We start from the raw sequence: 20268 nt of genomic DNA on the forward strand, positions 1-20268 counted from the left end.
ATTCACTCCAAAAACAACCTGACTATAAATCCTCTGAATCACCTGGGAAGGAAAAGGAAACTTTAATTTTTAGTACCTTCTTTGGCGCCAGAACACATACATTCATTAGAAAAGACCAGAGTAAGATCAATTAAAGTTCTCCTTGATGACCTTGAACACCAAGACCATCTAAATTTGCCGGGGACGTTTCTTGTCATATATTTATTCTTAAAATATTTCATGATATAAAATGTATGTAAATGACTAAAACTTCTGCAGTGCTTCCTCTGCTTTTGCTTTCTATCTCTCCTCACTGTATTCATCGCCAGCGGAGAGAAGCTGGATCTGTGCAAAAAAAAAAGAAAGAAAACAGCAAAAGAAACAATAATAATTAAAAAAACCACAGGCACAAAAATAAATTAAGAGATCAGAACGCATAGAGAGGAAATGAGTCAGTATTCCACACCGTGTACAATACAATATCATAGCAAATTAGCAGATTTCAATGGCTTCCACTGACTACCATAGATTTACAATGTTCGGTTGGCTGCACATCAGTCCTTAATAAATTGTGTCACTTTCCTTTTTTTTCATTAATGGTTCTGATAGACAGTGACTTGTAAGATGACCATGAAAAGAAAGCGGCTACTGAGGTGTGAACGGAAAACCTGGGACTACGAGCCAGCAGTGATGAGAACAACAGCATTTGTTCACATCCTACTAAACTGCCATTGTGATCACATTTTAAGTCCAATAAGCTTCTCTACAAAGGTACAACATATAAAACTGTTAAATATATAACTTTTTAGGGCCTTTCAAAATACATTTAATGACATTTCTTTACTCCTTCTTTTCAGACTTAACAGCATTTAATACTCTCTGTAGATATTTATCATTTCTCTGATATGATTTGCTCTCTGCATCCATGATCAACACAACAATTCTTCCTGTCCCAACTTTAGCTACTGAAAAATGCAAATCGGATTTTTTTTCTTTTTTTTCTTTTTTTGATACACAGTTATACGTATGTAGTACCTATATGTCCAGTTCCAAAATACAGTGGTGAGCTTAGTCTGAGAAAAAAAATGTCTGCAAAGTTTTAAAAGTACTCCTTTGATTGTGTTCGGCACATATGCCACCGGCTGCAAGTGTTTGTTTTGCGTCGGTCTGCTTGTGCACCGAGTCTCTGTGGGGGCAGTCGTTGGTCGGTGGTGACACACAAAGCATGTTAACGAAGTTTCTGTGTGTCTTTGCCAGATGGTCCTCTCTGTCATAATGATCATATTTGTTGTTTTGCTCTTTGGTCTATAAAAATATGGGAGGTTTACTCCAGCAGAAGGCCTATTCACAGCAGAGTGCGCTCAGTTTGTTTTTACGGCCTTGCAAGATGGTCCGAGAAGCATCACGGAGTGTTCGGTAATGATCCTGTCTATGCTCTGGAACTCCGGCACTAGAGTCTAGGAGAGAGATGTGGGAAATCCCATATTAAAAGCAGTTAGCAGCTCCAAACAGTGGACTTCCAATGAGGCAAAAAACCATTCATGGGATTTTTAAGGTGTCCAAACCTCCGTGGCATGAGCATGTGCTGCTAAATGCACAGAGCAGGCAGATACAGTGGAGAGGAGGTGGACGCAACGTGTTGACCCAACGACAGATAGCAGGAGGGAGCAGTCAGAAACCCGCAGTGGCCAGTCACAGGAAACAGGAAGTGTTTTATAGCATGTTTGTCCAGTGTTGTGGGGAGAGCTGACTCCCTCAAACAGTCACTCCCTGGTTTTCCCGTCTCTGGCTGTGTTACGAGACCTGTGAATCAACAAGAACAAAGCAAACATGAGAGAACTGTTTTAGCGCTGAGTCACAGTCACGCTCAGCTCCACAGAGAAATTTCTGAGGATGTACTGTATCAAAAACATTTTGACTCAACTTAATTGCACTTCCATGGCCACTAGAAAGAAAGTGCACTTTGTGTATTTCAAATACTCTGTGTAATAATGTTACACTGTAAATGTTTAACAATTTACATTTATTTGTGACACTGACTTTTGATTTGCAGTAGAAATGCTCTTTTTCATTCTAATAAGTATTATCATCTCCTTTTAGAGTTAGAAAATCAGTTTACGTGCTTGCCAAGAGTTGCATGAGAAGACTGATACCACTCATGTATATACAGAACTGTGCATAAGTCTTGAGCCACCCCTTATTTCTTTATAATTTGGGAAATAGGTGCAGGGATTTATTGAACCGTACAAACATACATGGAAACGCAGTATATAAGGCAAAAACAGAGTTTGTACAATTGTAATGAGCTTGAAAGTCAGTATTTGGTGTGACCACCTTTATTGTTCAACACAGCCTGAACTCTCTGAGGCAGCTTTCTCCTCATTTCTTTCAGTAGTCTTCAAGAAAACTTCTCCAGGCTTCTTGAAGGACATTCAAAGCTTTTCTTTGGATGTTGGCTTCTTTTTTGATCCCACACTGCTTCAACACTGCTCTGAGAAGGACAATCCATGAGTGATGGTATTCCATTCATTTTTCTTTTTTTTCTACCCAGGCATGCTTTTACTGCACTGGCAGTGTGTTTGGTAACACTGTCATGGTGAAAATGAAGCCAGTCAGGTGCTTTCCAGGTATTGCATAGTGGATCAATATCCGAGGATACTTTTCTGCATTCATAACTCCATAAATCTTGACAAAAGCCCCTACAGATGGCTGTAGATACTCACTGTTATACCTCTCTCCTAACCGTCTCCATACATATTGTTGACAATTTGAACCAAAAAGTTCACATTTGTATCTTGTGGGCTAACCAAATGAATGGGAATAAATTATGTGTTTTTGTGATAAGTTGCTACTAAGTGCCTAAAGATACAATTTGAAATGAGTTGTTTGCTAAGTTGTTTTTTTATGTGTAGACACAACACTGGTTCATCGCTTGTGTTAGGAGCCTTTTTGTGCATGAGTGATTCATAGGTCAGTGCTAAGTGGCCTAACAAAAAACACTGCTCTAAAATTGGTCAGGTAAAATGAGTGAAAAAACAGTCACACTAAATGAAAAGCTGTTACTATGCTGATGGTCAATTTAGCTTATCAAAAAGAATTAAGCAAAATGAAAAAGCTTACCTGGTTCCATCCAAAGATTAAAAATCACATATGGACATCTCAAAAGCTCCTTAATTAATAAATATATAAAAATTACATTCCACCATTTTGGAGTTCTGACATTATACACGGCTGGTGTTTGTGATCTTTACAGATGTTAACAGGGATATTTTCAGACCGTTGACATAGGGTTTATTTTTTTGTGTGTGCGCATTTATATTTTTTCTTGCTAAGCTAAGCTAGCCTAATATTCAGTCCAGTCAAAAAACAAAGTGCAGACTTTAACTGTTTCTCTTCTTCTCAGCCATAACATAAAAAAAGTAAAGCTTAGCGGAGGCTAATCGAAGCATCATTTTAACACAAACACATGAGAGAGATTTTGAATTTTCAGCAGCAAATCTAATAAGGATCATTCTCAGTATGTCAGCCTATTCTTCTAAAGAAAAAAAAAAAAAGATTTTTTTTTGCTGCCAATGTGTTGATATAAGCGTCATGCATGCCTATTGCTCCTTGCCAGACTCAGATGTTAATTACAGGATTGTCTGAGTGCTTTACGAGTCAAATATTTAGAATTCTTTAGGGGGTATAACCCAGTAACAAGACAAGTCTCACAGTGCAGACACTGAAAAACAATTAATCTACCAGCAGAAAGACAAATCTCGAAGCCTCCTTACCATCTGGCCCCCGCCAGTCACACAGCCAACTTGATAGAGGTGCTGATGCCTTCCAAGACATCGCCACTGAAGCTTAATTCATAATAATGAACTCTTGATGATTTCACAGGGTGCAAATTACCATAAAAGGGGCAGGTGTTGAACGGGGTTCTAGCATGTATCACAGATGACAATGTCGTATGCTCTGGGAATAACAAACATCTCAATGAGCTTGGGCTTTAATGGTGATAATGCCATGGTTTTGCTGGAGCTGGGCATGAAATGACCCAAAAGTTTACTTGGTTAAAGGGCTGTGCTAACTACCTGACTGTGACACCTGCCCAAAACAGGTGTTTAATCCTAGCACATTAAGCATAGTTTCCTAGGGGGCACACAGAGACTACAGTGCAGTAGTGAGAAGCCACTGGTAAAATGGAAAGAGAAAAAATTAGTTGCACAGAAATGCGGAAGAAAAGAAATACAATGCAAGTGATTTTAAGTAGACATGGCATATAGACACGGTCTTGTTTTATTCAAGCTGCTGCTCCACAGTTTGTGTCTACCACGGTGATTTTTTTATATTGTCTTTATGTTTTTTTCCTCTCCCTTTTCCTCTCACACCCACACTGTTGCGAATGGTTCCCCATAAATCTCGCACACAAGCCTCGTCTCAGAGAAGTGCAAGCCTTTCCATTTAAAAACAGGAGCGAATGTCAGATGAATATGAGATGAATTTGCCCCATGAATAAAATTCACAGGCCGTAGGTGATTATTACTCCGAGTTTATCAGGAAGCGACTATGCAGACAGCGAGCAAATATTTTACACTCTTGTGGCGGGAGAAAATGCAGAGTTGAGGGAAATATTATGCAGTGGTGCTCTGGGCAAACTTTTAGGACAGTGGCCCTGCTGCTGAAATCAGAAATCAGACTTTCGATTGAGACTGATAACTGCTGGGGGTGTCATAGTAAGAGAAGGGAGCGTCATGGACTGAATCCACCTGTGTTAATGTGTAATTTGTGCAGCCTTCTCTTGTTATGTCGCAAGCGGGCAAACCGCTCGATACATATCGATATGCGCCCAGCAGCATTCGATCGAGGACGCGGAAAACATTTTGTTTCAGGGACCGTACAGAGCGTTTCCTGTCTCAGGGCCACAGCTGAAATGCTTTAATACAATGAGAGTGTGCATACATATGTGGTGGCTGCCGTTTGTATTGTACTGCTCTAAAGAAAACTATATTAGCAACCCATGTGGCGTCGCTCTGCAGCTGGGAGTTGGAAGTACTGAAAGCGAATGCACCCGAACATATGGCACCGGCTTGACATTTCTTCTCTGTGTGAACTCTTGCTGACTCTCCTCGAAATGTCACAGCCCTGTGACCCATGGTGAACAAGTCAGTGGGCACACATGAAAGAAAATTGATTCACTTTGCCTATCCGCGCTCTTTATTGAGACACCGTTTGATGTGAATAATGCGACATCTCAAGAGGACTCAGTTGATTAATTGATATGTTTTTGTACATTCGCTGGAAGCTCTGCCGAAGCCCTCCCGCTCAGCTGTCATTCCAAAGTGCTTCTGCATTCGGATTGCCTCACCACGCTCGTTTCTAATGCTTGTTTCTGCCCTCGCTGTTTAATGTTAAGTCTTGTGCAGCTGAGCACGCTCTCTCTTTAGATTTTAGCACGCAAGCGGCACAACATGATTCCAGATGAATATTCATAAGTGAACTTGTTGGTTAGGAATGATCCACAGGTTAATAAGGGATGGGAAATCGCTCATTACATGCTGTGAAGTTGGATAATGCCTGAAGCAGATGCTGAGATCAAAATACATGAACATGCATGCATGCGCCTCCAGACACTAGGCCCCATTCCACATTAGGAAAGAGTTCAAAGCTATGTGTTATGTCATTATCAACCCTTTCATACTGCATTTCTTCAGAACATCAAAGCAAACACAGTTCGCTATCTGCATTCTACAATATGATCAGAAATTAATGCTCAAGAGGGAGTATTAGAACAGATTTAACCATGGTGGCATCAGGCTGGTGACAATGTTGCCAACACGTTCTTCAGTACTTTTATGAGTAGACTGCAGCTGCTACTTTGTTGCATGGCTCTGTATGAGATCAGATGCTTGCAGGCAATGCAGAATTGTCTTCCTTCTGAATATATATTACAGGATCAAATGGTTAAATCCAATCTCAGATAGCCTCTTCTGTGAGTAAACAGACAATAATTTCTTGATGCACTGTGCAGAGACCCGAGTTCACAGCACACATTCCACCCTGTTTCTATTTATAGTCTCAAAATCTACTGAAGACTTGCTGTCTGGACTGAAAAGCAGCAGGATCACATTTTCCCTCAAAAGCAAATTATAACATGGGCCATAAATGCTGACAATATTGATCAAAAGAAGAGCCTGTTTTTCAAAGACTCCACGAGAGTGGCCATCTTTACGACTTTGGCCTTATCCCTTTTTTACAATGCTGTACCTTAAATTTACTACATGGCTACTCTCTATTTCCCAATCACTATTTATTAATATCAGTCTGGCGCCTTGTTTTATTTGAGTGCACGGCAACCATCTGACACAAGACTTTAAAACAATATACAAGGCATGCCAATAAACCAGGCTGCAAATACACTGAGGGGTTTTGCTGCACACATGGATTTTCTCTGGTTAAACACACACTAGGGAAATTGTCAGCTTATGGCAAAACACGTAAGCCAAACAAGGATATCAAACAAGCAGACGGTCGCTTAAATTGTATCAGGATTTATGTGAGTCCGCGCTTCCTGCTGTTTGTGTGCTCTGCTAAAGCTGAGAGATGAGGTCTTTGTGTTGTAATGACTCCATAATATTGGTTGTAATGATTTTAAAGGACATTCGACCATGAGGAACAGACAAGCTCAGTCTCCCCTGTGAAGTCACGTGCTAAACTAGCTTCAAGGGAGCGGCCGAAAATAGCTTTTATTTTCAATCTGCACTGTCATATGATCTTATTAGGACTCATAAATAACTAATAAATGATGACACGTAACAAACATTACGGAAATCTGTTTATATTTCATGTCTCTAAATGATTTTTTTAATCACCAAGTATTGATATCAGTCTTAAAAATCCTGCTCTAGTCACAAATGAAAGGATTCTGATCCTGCTTTAAGGGATTTAGCTTGTACCTTACTGCCTCCACAAGGCCCTTGGTGCTCTGTAGCTGCTTGTGTTGCTTCCTGCCTTTGCGGGACCGAGGTATGGGTGGAGCTGTTGTAATGGTGGTGGTGGTGGTGGTGGTGGTGTTGGTAGCTGGATTTTGGCTGTCTGTCAAGGGGTCATCAATGCTCTCCATAGTGCAAGAGTGTCGAGGGGGACTCTTGTCACGTCATAGGGCCTGAGGGGAGAGAGGCACAGGGCAAGGCGGTATGGTTATAAAGCTCAGTGATGCAGAGTTTCATTTCTATTAATTTGTTTTTCCAGATTTAGACACAGTCGCAGCACCACCGCCGCCACTACCACCATTACCAAATTTGTCTTATTACGGTGTCGTGGAGATGTGCCTCTTTGGATTTGTCTAAATGTGGAGAGCTATTCTATGCATGTGCTGGGAACAGCTTTTTGTTTTTGTTTGTTTCTTGTGCTCCAGTTAAATATAGAAGTGTGGGAGTTAAATACGGTCTGATTCTGCTTAACGGTAGCCCACATGGAAGGAAACTAGAAAGAGGCCTTCTGTTTCTCCAGTGATTTTATTTTAATATGCTATAAATGTAAAACACTGATTCATTCATGATTCATTATACTGAAATCATTTGTAAATTTATGTTCTTTATTGAACATAATAGCTTTATAAGCATTAATAAGAGTCATGTTTTATACCATATTTTCAGGCCCACATAGTTATATGTAATATTGCATTATTATGCTGTGATAATAATCAGTCTTTCTACCACTTTAGTTCATTTAAAGTACCTCAACAACTACTGCATGAATTGCCATTAATTCTGGTGTAGATCTTTGGTCCCAGAGTTTGGAGTCTGGCGATTTTGGTAAACAACTGCTTTCTTCCTGCAGCACCACCTTGTTCCTTTCCAAGGGCATTTTTTTTAAGAGCCTGTGGCATCTAATATATACACACGAGGCATCAAATACAGATGGTTACAGAAGGTCCCCTTAGGATCCCATTTAAATGTAACCTATCCAAGTAGTTTTTGGTGCTTAAATTTAAACTAAGCAGTGATGCTACAGTCACAATACACAAAACAGTGGGTGGAGACAGTGGCATGACCAAAATTAATGTGACTCTGGGCCTTTATAATGGTTGGTTCAAAGATGGGGACCAGGTCTGTGACCACTCGCAGCCAGCCGCCATCTTCAGAGCAACTTTGGTGAAAGTCCAGATTCAGGATGTTTATTGTCACTTTGACTGTGCAGCTATAATCATGATAATCATGTGAAATGCTAAAACTGAAAGGCTCCGATGCCATCAGTCTCTGATTGAATGGGGTCAAGTTGCCAATTGCATGCAATCTGTTTTGATAGTATGGCGATTAACTGCGACCACTTGGAAAAATCACAAACGTGTTGCTGTCAACATACACTGAAATTCACATTAAACAGAAATTCATATTAACTACTTACATTCAGTGACCAGAACACACCAGCTGCAACCAGCTGAGTCTCTACTGCAAAGAGACGCATTGCAGAGGAGTTTCCACAGACTGACTCAGACTGATTGCAATGTGTTGCCAATCTGTCTGCATTTATTCATTACACTGGAATTATTTGTAAGGCTTCACCAACCTGTCTAAGGCTGGTTGTAGTCAGACCGAGTTGGACCGCACCTGTTTGGAAACACCAGGTGAGCTGTGCAATTGGGACTGCGATCAAAAGTGGTCACATGGAGGTTGCCACGGCCAGTGGGTCGAGGCACCAATCCCAAAGGACACCATTTCTTTGAGATGCCAGGGCCTTTGCAAGAACATACATTAACAATAGACAAAACTCCTGGGTTTGAAAAGCAAAGCTAATGCATACGTGCCTTAAACCTGCATCATTTCTAATGGCCAACTAGCTTTATAGAAAACATAATTTTCAGCTTATTGTGTTCGGTTTCAAAACTCCAGGATTGTGACAGCTCAGCTTGAGGCTCCACAATTAACAGGATTTCATCAACCAGTGGGCATATCACAGCACCCTTGGATGAGAGTGTTTTGGTAGCTCCAGCAGGTCAAAGCTTTCACTTTCGCAAGATAATATCTCACTAAGAGGACTGGCGCAAAATTTTATTGGCAGTATTGTGGAGGGGTTACACTATTACTGTGACTATTACACTTTCATTAATTGCTGTACAGTAATTAATGTCCAGTAAAAACGACTTATCTCCATAATGAAAGAAACAAAACAGAAAAATGAATTGGACTGATTCTCAACTGAGGAAAAATTCTCCTCTTCCATAACAAATTGAAAATCCACAGACCTATTTGGTAAATGCCTTGCCTCACAGCTGAACAACACGGTTGCTTTTCTCTTTCACTGCTTGAAAAGGAGACATTTCAGGGAAATGTGCTTTTCTGAGATCAGAGGTAAAACAGTATACTCCACTTGGGTGTGAGTGTGCCCATGTTTGGTCCTTGCATGAGTGCATTTGTTGTTTCCTTCATGTTGGAATACACCTGCACCTCTTGGGACCCCAAACTGCTTGCAGTGCAAACATAAGCCAACAATCAGTCTGTGCTTTATGGACTCAGCTTCCACTTCTGGCCGCATGGAAATGGTTTAAACCCTGGAGCAGAGCAGGGTTGAAATTCCGGATGAAATAAGGCAGGTATTCCTTCACTGGCAAGTGGCGACTTTGGGTTTTAGCAACATGGGTCAGATCAATCCCACAAGCTCTCAGACTGTTGATAAGAACCTAGAAATAGACTTTTTTGTTCTTCGAGTCAATTCCTCTCGCTGTTTATAGTCCCAACATTTTTCCCACCTTCCCAAAATGGAGGATTTAGTATTCTCCAAGCCAATGCAATGTGCTGACTTGGCTCCCTCTAGAAGGAAGCTGGCAGACAGAGCTAATGGTTAGCAGCAACAGGGTTTCTTTCTCTTTCTCTCTTTCTTCTGGCCTGTCTGGGGTGGCCAAGCAGCTGTCTTCTTAGTGGTGATTCTATTCAACCCACAGTTGGATGTGGCTGGAGGGCCCAGAGGGATCAATTACCAAGGCCGATACTGACCCGCAACCACAGGGGGTGGGGGTGAGGGGGGGCATGGTGATGGTGGGGCACTGGGGGATACCTTAAGGCCCAGCTTGAGCTGGATCCACAGAAAGACTGAGAAGAAGAAACAAAAAAGAAGTGATGGAGGGGGGAAAGACGGGGGGGTATCAGCACTCGCTTACAAGCCCCAGTTGAAAAAGCTTTTTCATACTCGGCTGAACACTTGCTGTCACTGGCAGAAATACAAACGTGTAAATACCACACAAGCTTACAGGGAGACACAGACTGGGAGATCATCTAGTGCAAACTGGCCCATTTGTAGTAGATCATTTATGGCAGGATGTCCACAAACATGTATGCATACAGTATGAATTCACGCACAGAATCCCGACGGTTATAAAATATGCATATACTATGTATAATATGTGTATGAGCTCGTTTTATCAAATATTATGATTTTTTTTTTTCAACTTGAAGAGGCTATAGTAACCGCTCTTCCCCACTCCACATCTCACTGTGTTTTCTCTCCTCTCCTCTCCCCAGTGAAAAAGTCTTGATTACAGTAATCACAGTCTTTCTCTCAGTAGGTGCCACTTCTGCTCATAGCACTCTGCTCAAAGTCTAAATACCCCAATCAGGATTGTCCTAATGCAACATATGATTAAGACTTAGTTAGACATCTAAGGATTTTTAGCCATTCCACTTGTTTTGGATCTGTCTTCCTTTTCACTGTTTCCTGCAATGACTAAAATTATATTGTGTTTTTCTTTTTCATAATAACAAGCGCTTTTTTGTGAATTGCCGTGCAATATTCTCTAGAAAGTACTGGCAAAGCAATGTGTTGGATTTTATAACTTGATGGGAAAAAAACAAAAAAAAAGCTTTGGAAGCGAATGTCCTTGTGTATGAAGTTAATGGGCACTGAAGAGTTTAACAAGAGCCACTGCTTGACATGAACCAACTGAAAATGACTTAATGATTTACGATGCTGTATGTCTGACTGGCTCAAATCTCTCTCTCTCTCTCTCTGTCTTTCACTCACACTGCTCTTTTCTTCACTTGCGCTGCTTTTCTGCCTCTGTTTTGAATCGTTCCTCTTATCAGGCTGTCACAAAAGGCACCAGATAACCTGAGGTGATTTTGCTTTTCTCCTCTAACGGCGCACTCGCTCTGCCGCTTTCCCGCCGAGCTCCCCGCGTCGGCACACGCGGAGAGAGATAGCTCCTTGCGCTGATTCATCTGCCAGTCTAAAATGGTGGAGGGCATGATGCAGAGCATCCTCCTCTCTGGAGAGAGACAGCAGTAAGCCTTTCACTGAGAGAAGAAGGTATGGAATATGACTGCTGAGACTACATATCATTCTGCTAAAAGAAAGCACCTTGCAAAGGCAGCATTTGACTGCGGTAACTGTGATAAAATGCATGTTCAAACCTTTTAGCATCATAGAGTGGGGAAAGTATTCTAGTATAGTGAAATTAACCCCTCACTGCTGCTAAAGTGTTTCTTTACCTGGCATTTTTTTTTTCCCTCCAGATCTTTCTTGGTACCAAGGAAAAATGTAACCAGGATAGGTATCATATGGTAAAACAGTCACATGGTAAAATGTACCAGTTTAAGAAAAAATATTAGTTAATTTTTAATTTGATGGCAGCAGCAGCACACTTCAAAAAAGTTGGCACAGGGCCATGTTTGCCACTGTGCAGCATTCCCCTCTTCTTTTAACAATGGTCTCTAAACATCTGTGCACTGAGGAGAGCAGCTGCTGGACGTCTGGGAGAGGAATGCTGTCACGTTTTTGTCTGATATAGGATTCTAGCTGCTCAACAGTCCCGAGTCTTCTTTGCTGTATTTTTCTTTTCACGATGCGCCAAATGTTTTCAACAGGTTAAATGTCTGGACTGCAGGCAGCACAGTTCTTCTCCTATGAAGCTGTTGTAATAGATGCAGTATGTAGTTCAGCATTGTCTTGCTAAAATATGCAAGGCCTTCCTTGAAAAACACGTCTTCTGGATGGGATCCACCCTCATACCATCAGGGATGCAGGCTTTTGAATTGAGTGCTGATAACAAGTAACAAGCCAGGTGGTCCCCATTTTCCAAAAATGATTTCAAACTTGATTCGTCTGAACCACAGAACCATTTTTCACTTTGCCTCAGTCTACTGCAAATGAGCTTTAGACCAGAGAAGGTGGGTCATATTCACATATAGCTTCTTATTTGCATGGCAGAGCTTCATCTGTGGATGGCACGGTGACCTGTGCTCGTGGACAGTGATTTGTGGAAGTGTTCCTGAACCCGTGCAGTGATTGCTATGACAGGATCATGCTCGCTTTTAATGCAGTGCTGTCTGAGGGCCTGAAGATCGCAGGCTTCCAGTATTGATCTACAACCTTGTCCTTTGCACACAGAGATTTCTCCAGATTCTCTGAAGCTCTTGATGATATTATGTAATGTAGATGATGACATATTCTAAATCCCCACAAGTTTACATTAAGGAACATTATTCTATTCCATAATTTGTAGATGAAGTTTTTTTTTTTTTTTTTTTTTTTTTTTTGCAGATTGGTGAACCTCTGCCCATCTTTACTTTTGAGAAACTCTGCCTCTCCTTTTTCTTTTTTTTTAATATCCTGTCATGTTTCTGACCTGCTGCCAACTAACCAAATTAGTTGCAAAATTAGAGTAAACCATCTATTATTGGGAGAATGAAGCTGTCCTTTGTCACATGCAGCTCACAACAAGAGAAATACAGTATTCGGCTAAGGTGTGTGTGTGTGTGTGTGTGTGGGGGGGGTAGAGCGTGCACGAGAAAGCACATGACTACACACTAGCTTGCTGTAATTCTCCACACTGTTACTTCCTACAGCCTTACCTGGACACCAGTGAACATCACAGGGGCATAACATGAGTCTGCAGATTCAGACATTTCCATTATTACACTAAAAAATGGAATAAAAACACTCTAGCAAAATGCATTTTAAGAGTTGTCAAACATTAGCAGACACTGGATGTTGCTATTGTTATTGCAGAGGGATCCAGAGCTTGACAAAACCTAGGACACGTTCACTGAAAACGGTTTGCAGCATTTGCTACAGTTTCCAGACATTTTCATAAAATGGAAATGCAATATTGTGCGGCAGGCTTTGAGGTCCCTTTTTTTCCTCCTGTCGGTGGGTGTATCAGACAAATAAGCCAGTCAACAGGGACGTGTGTATAAACTCAGCCATATTAAAAAGGCAGTGCACACAATGAACAAGCTAGTCATTTTGCCAGAACAGTAAAACATTTTGTCACATCAGTTATGTTTTCGCAGCTCATTCTCAACCAAAGTTTCTGTAAGTGCTTATTTATCACCTCACATCCATATGGATATGTTACATATATTGGCAGATGTAATAATGTCCTCAGGTAAAACAGAAAAAAATAAGGTGATGACGAACATGCGGGCTCATCAGCTCAATTGAATAAATCCCCGGAGAGCTTGTTTACATGCTTATTTCGAAGAATCTCATTTTCTGTTAGGTCAGTCCTTCAGAGGAGAAACTTGTCATTTTATCAGAAAGAAACCTGATTCTGAAAATAAATTACATGCTCTAGCATCACAGCTCTGTCTCTGCTTGATATGTGTCCTTTTCTGCTGTGGTTGGAGTGCGCTGCTACTAAAAGTAACCTCCCTCAAAATGTCACTGTCAACAATAAGCTATGCACATATCAGTCTTCATATGCTTCTTCTGGAGCTGGCCTTGGAGAAATCCATACTGTAGTTTTATTGACAGGAACAACTGTGTACTCTCCAAAGCAGGGTCAGACTAAGATAAATGCCCGGAGAGACGGGGATGAGGGGAGGATGAGAGAAAAACCTAGACGTGCAGGCGGGGGGTGGGGGGTGGGGTGGATGCAGCAAAGAAGACAGCAAGTGAAACCGTAAAAAGAGAAAACGCCTGAGAAGCAGTCGAGTGGTGAGAAAACAAGTATGCGAGGAAGTTATTTTTACACTGAAGCACATCAAATGATGACCGCTGAGATGAGTGACATTCTATAGGTTGAGGGAGGACACGCAGCATACAGGGAATCTTTCCTGCAACTCACGCTGCCGTGTTGTCGAGTAAAGTTAGAGAGGAGGTCAGCGGTGTCATCCTGAACAACAATTCCCCTCTGGTTGACAGAGAAAACACAAACTCTCAAACATTTGACCAATACACGCAAACTGCCTTTTGACATTTGTTCAAAATAACCCTTTATGGGGTTATGGGGGCTGACTCAGATTGACTTAGCTTAGTCAAATACCCTGAGGGATATGTCTGTTTGTCTGCATTGATGTTTTTGCACAAACACCTGACAGACAGGTCAGACATGCTCACTGGACTATGCATAGCCAACAGTCAACCTTGGGCAATACTGGGGTGGCTGCAGTTTGGGTTTAACCTTGAAAAGCCTTAGGGAAGGGGCTATTTGTTCAAAGTTAAACAGGGGGATAGGGAGTAAATGGTTTTGTTTTTATGAGTGATTCCCCTTTGGGACAGCAGATAACAAGAGGTTGTTGTAATTTTTGGCTTGGTAGGATCAGCCTTAACCTTTAATGCATTTTGGCAATTTCAGGTCACATGCAATGGCTGTGAAGTAAACATCTTTCAGAGTTTCCTCCACATGCCTGAGTTGGAAGGGAGCGGTCACAGGAGGCCAGTCCTCCCATCAAATAAATTCATACATTTTAAGAAGATTTTTAAACAATGACCCAAGTCTGCTTGTTGCCGGTTATTATGCTCCTTGACAGTGAAAGCTGCAAGAACCCACTTACACACACACAAACACACACACATACACACACACACACATGCGGACTGGCACAGATGAGTGCGCATAGCTGTCCAGCCATTTGACTGGCTGTCACCAAGTTTAAAGTAGCCAATGAAGCAAGCAAGAAATACCTGTCACATCCTGCATATTGTAAGCCGATGAGAGCTACATTGAGTGACATCCCAGGCAGGATAAGAAAAGTACATGTAGGCCAGAGCATGCAGGGCTACCCTTTGCAATAAATTTGGCACACACAATCACAGACGCGAATATGGAAAACCCACACCAACCGTGACTGGCTAGAGCCTGTTAGCATACGAGTATAAATGCACATGCCATTAGCCTTCGATCATGCTGTGAGCACCAGATTTGCAACACCCCACGCAATATACACACGCTACCTATTTTATGTGACATATATAATAAATGTTACAGTTACAGTGTGTATGTGTGTGCCTGTGTGCACGTGTGTGCGGGATAACCTGCCCAGATAACAAGCTACACTGTAGGTGGAACATGTAACGGCTGTCTCCGCAGTCTCCACAACTGGGTTAACGCTCAGGTTTGCGTCTGGGCACAGGGAGACACACATGACTCACGACACAGAGGGAAAAACTGATAGCAAACCATTCAGCATTCTATATTTTATGCATTCTGTATTTACGTGTTTGTTTTTCAACAGGAAGGAATAAACAAGTTAGTCAGCTGATGACTAAATCATGACAGATGCATTAATGATGCCCCACTGGTCCTCAGTGTTCTCGCATTGACATTCACAGATAGGGCAGTTATGTGCATGTGTGTGTGTGTGTGTGTGTGTGTGTGTTGCGTAACGTGTTTCTCAAGTGGGATCTCTTTAATTGCCACAGTATAGACTCTGCACATACAGGCAGGAACGCAAAAGTGTTTATGCTTCTTGTAAAGCAGGCGCAGGGGCTGAAAGCAGTGGGAGGATGGTGTTTGTTGGGTAAGGAGGAAAAAGGAGGGGTGGGATAGAGGGTGAAGTGGAGAGGAGGAGACTTGGAGAGTTGGATATAGGGGTGTGGAGGACGGGCGGGTGAATGAAGGGGTGTCATCTTAGCCAACAGAAGCCGTGGCTTTCCATCTGCTGCCATCATTAACAGTAAGAGCGTCCCTAATTTAAGCTAATTGCTGACATCGAGGAAGTAAACAAAGCGCGTACAGTTTGGAGATGAGCTGAAGACAAGGAGGGTGAAAAGAAACATTTTCAGGAGGCTGTGAAATGGTTCCACACTGTGCTTCAAATCTTATCAAGTACAGTCTGGAAACAGGTGCTGAAACAGAGCTTGAATAGCTATGCTAAGCAGGGCTATATCATTTTTGCCAATATGGGCATATATAACAAGCATGACAAATTAATTTCCTTCCATTACCTAAGTGAGTTGTTTAGAGCTGCACTAATGAATATTTATACAATATGTACAATATATTATGAATATCTATAATACAAAGTAGTGTTGCTTGTAATGAGTATCTGTCTTCCTTCCCTGTAATGTTCTCCTTAGTTTAATGCAGTGGTTCTCTAATTTTTTCCGTCATGCCCCACTTTGCTGCCTGAAATCTTTTCACAACCCACGCGGTGGCGAAGTGGCGGCATGGCGAGTCTATGTACACAGCAGACGATGACAGTGGAGAGTTTTGCTCGTCGCTGTGCTAATGTACCTGCTAACCTTTGTTCCGCTGTGAGAATTCAGCCGATGTTCAGTATTTGTTCTGCATGACTTTTTTCCCAGGTCGTTTGCGCCCCACCTGTCATGACCCTGCACCCCACCAGTGGGGCACGCCCCACAGTTTGAGAAACACTGGTTTAATGTATCATTGTAGCCTCTATGCCTCTACAATTCTGTTTCACTCTGGTTTCCACTCACAGTAAACAGCAATTTTCATGCTATAGATTTAATATTAATCTACACACCCAACACCAAACAGCAGACAAACAACATTAGCATTTTGCTGACAATTATACTACAGCAGTTAAAGAGACATATTTAGAGAAAGAATTGGACTTCGATTTGGCACATGGTCAGAAAAATAATTCAATTGAGTACTATGTTATTATGTGCCTGCTCTGTGTATATAATTACATAGTATATAATTTACAAGATGATAAAAGTACGGTATGTATACAGTTTATTGTTTACCTGCCACCTGAAATGGCCAACTATGAAATAATGCTGCTTTATTTTATTTGAAGATATTGTTATTGTGGGAGCTAGCAGAAAGGGAATGAAATTGGCCAAAAAGTGCAAGACTGCAAAGATATTTTGTGTAACTTTTTATGTAAAGTTTATCCATGATAGACAGGACAAAGGAATGATAAAATCAGGCACTCTAAGAAAGAAATAGATATGTATAAATTTATTTTGCTTTAGTCAACATTAGCTACAGGTCATATTAGATTGAGCACCTTTATTGCATTATTGTATTAAAATAATTTGTAATAATTTCAGAGACCATGTACAAGAATATTAATCATACATTCCACCAGATTTAGCTACTAGCTTATTTCCATCCTCTTAGCTAATTTCCATCCACAGTCTCAATTAGCAAGCTGCTGTAGTTAGCAAAGTAATGTTATTGTGCTTGCACCTGCCGAAGTTCAAACCGAGCATCAGAATGGGAAAGAAAGGTGATTTAAGTGACTTTGAACTTGAACATTGTTGTTGGTACCAGACAGGCTGGTCTGAGTATGTCAGAAACTGCTGATCTACTGGGACTTTCCAACACAACCATCTGAAACTTAAAGCAGATGGGCAACACTCACAGAAGACCACATCAGGTGCCACTCCTGTCAGCTAAGAACAGAAAACTGAGGCTACAGTTCACACTGGCTCACCAAAATTGGACAACAGAAGATTGGAAAAACATTGCCTGGTCTGATGAGTTTTAATTTCTGCTGGATGGCAGGGTCAGAATTTGGCATAAACAACATGAAGGCATGGGTCCATTCCTGCTTCATATCAACAATTCAGGCTGGTGGGGGTGTAATGGTGTGGGGAATATTTTCTTGGCACACTTTAGGCCCTTAGTACCAGCTGAGCATCATATCAACACCACAGCCTACCTGAGTATTGTTGCTGATCATGTCCATCCATTTATGACCAGTATACTCATCTTCTGATGGCTGCAGCCAGCAGGATAATGCACCATGTCACAAAATCATCTCAAACTGGTTTCTTGAACATGACAATGAGTTCATTGTATTCAAATGGCCTCCACAGTCACCAGATCTCAATTGATAGAGCACGTTTGAGATCTGGCGGAATGGGAGATCTGCATCATGGATATGCAGCTGACAAACCTGCAGTAACTGTGTGATATTGTAATGTTAATATGGACCAAAACCTCTGAGGAATGTTTCCAGCACCTTGTTGAATCTGTGCTATGAAGAATTAAGGAAATTCTGAAGGTAAATGGGCATCCAACACAATAGTAGCAAGGCGTACATTCATAAAGTGTCCAGTGAGTGTATATTATAGCTCAGTAATTTATATAGCTTTATAGCTCGCATGTAATTTTGCATTAAGTGGATTGACAAACAGTACATATAAAATTCTTTCTTCAATTCATTATATCCATGAAATAAAATTCAAGTGTTTCACATTAAGAATGCAGATTTTTGCAGCGTCAAAAGTAGCTCAAACATTATGTAGTATCAATATTAGTAAAAATGCTTCAAACCAAATAAGTCTGAGGCTGAAAATAGAAATTTTTTTCCTATGCATGCAGATTAGATTTAGTTAAAACAAACTACACACTTGGTTTGGTTTCACGCCATAGTTGATTTTCTAAGCACACCTACTGTACCACCCTGTGAGTGGTTCTGTGTAACCTGAGGCACTAAAAGAGAGCCTGAACTCACCGTGGTGGTTTTAACACGGCCTCCAGGCTGTGTACAAGTCCAGCCAGATCTATTGACTAACAGGTCACAACCTTCATCCTCCAAACATGGCACCATCTCACACCACTGCTTTTTCCGAACAATACCAGCTGCGGAAGAGACACAGGGAGAAAAAGAACGATTAGAAGAGTGACTGAAAAAAGAGGTGAAATAAACAGATGAAGAGAAATGATAGGGAGAAGTAAATGCAAAGATGTAACGATTAAAATAGAAGAAGAGTGGGTCGGGGAATGACAGATGGAGACAGACAGATACGGGCAAAGTTATAACAGGATTGAAAAATGATGGAAAAGGAGAGATGTGAAAAAGAAATTTAGAAATATAAATGGAAAAAAGATGGAGCAATGCAGTGGGTGTGAGCTGAGAGAGAGAGATGAGATGTGCAGGTAGATGAAGAGCAATGAAGTAAAGGGACAATTGAGCGGTATGAGAGCAGGGGATGACAGTGAGGGATGAGGGAAAGATGGGCAGAATCAGACAGATGGAGTGAAATGGAGAGAGCTGTGATCAGTCAGGTAAATAAAATCAAACATCTCAAATGATATTTAGGAGGTTTTACAGCCATCTTGCCTTCAGCAACATTTCAATCAGGATGAAATATTTTGTAAGCACTCTACCTAAATTTCTACCGCAAGGAATTAAAAAAAAAAAAAGAACTCATATGTCAAATACACTTGGAATAATCTGGTGAATTGAGTGCAACTCTTTTCATAACTATATGGTATAAATTGTGCTTTTTTTCAGCACTGCTCTGCTTTACTTAGTTCCTACTTTCACATGAAAGGTGTGAGGCTTCAGCCTATCACAGATATGCTGAACATGTACTAGGCTTCACATACAGACTGAGACATAATGATAAGACTGATAAATATAGTGACAACAACACAGGTTTTTTTTTCTTCAATTCAAAGAAAGTGTTGTTAGTTTTGGTGGTCTTATGGCTTAAGTTCAAGGCAACTGGCAAATTCTTTCACTTCCTCTTATGTTTTTGGATATTTTCTGGTGAACAGTCTGCAGTGTTTTTCTTTTCTTTTCTTTTTTTTTTTTATTCAAAATTGTTAACTTATTTGGTGTCCTCAAGTGAAATAAATGAATGAAGGTCAATGTTTGACAACGTTTATCCTTCTACACAGCAGCGTTCTTTTCATTTCTGTAAGCAGTCTTCAGGAATAGTTCTCCACTGACTGTTTTTCCACCCAGGTATGGTTTTGGTATGATTCCACTGGTATGCTGAAAAATGAAGCCATTGCCAATCAGATGCTTTCCCGATGGTGTTGCATGGTGGATGAAAATCTGTTGGTGCTTTTCTACATTCATAATTACATTGATTTTGACAATATCTCTAACACCACTGGTATCACTGAAACGCAGCCCCAAACCATGGCAGCCTTTTCTCCCTGTTTTCCTTCCTTAAGAATGGCTTCTTGACAGCCACACTTCCAATCAGACTATTTCTGATGAGGCTGCAGTGAACAGCAGATGGATCAGCTGAAGGTCCAGATGCATCTCTCAGGTCCTGTGTCAGGTCTTTGCCGGGATTTTTTTTACTATTTCTTAGGGACATGATTTTCAGATACTGTTCATCTGCTGGTAATTCTTTTGTCTCCCTCTT

At 41.1% G+C, this 20268-nt stretch overlaps 1 protein-coding gene across 1 annotated transcript in view; it reads right to left on the reverse strand.

Annotated features, from left to right (window-relative positions):
* Positions 1 to 418: 418 nt before the first annotated feature.
* Positions 419 to 20268, reverse strand: part of LOC115773815 (chemokine-like protein TAFA-5) — a 65657-nt gene continuing 45807 nt past the window's right edge. Inside the window, exons 2-3 of the mRNA XM_030720734.1 lie at positions 18618 to 18745; positions 419 to 1782 (exon numbers count right to left, since the gene is read on the reverse strand). Coding sequence (XP_030576594.1) covers positions 1774 to 1782; positions 18618 to 18745 — 137 coding nt within the window. The 3' untranslated portion in view covers positions 419 to 1773. The remainder of the gene's footprint in view (positions 1783 to 18617; positions 18746 to 20268) is intronic.

The sequence above is a fragment of the Archocentrus centrarchus genome, chromosome 23 (assembly GCF_007364275.1).
Source record: "Archocentrus centrarchus isolate MPI-CPG fArcCen1 chromosome 23, fArcCen1, whole genome shotgun sequence".
NCBI classification, from domain to species: Eukaryota; Metazoa; Chordata; class Actinopteri; order Cichliformes; family Cichlidae; genus Archocentrus; species Archocentrus centrarchus.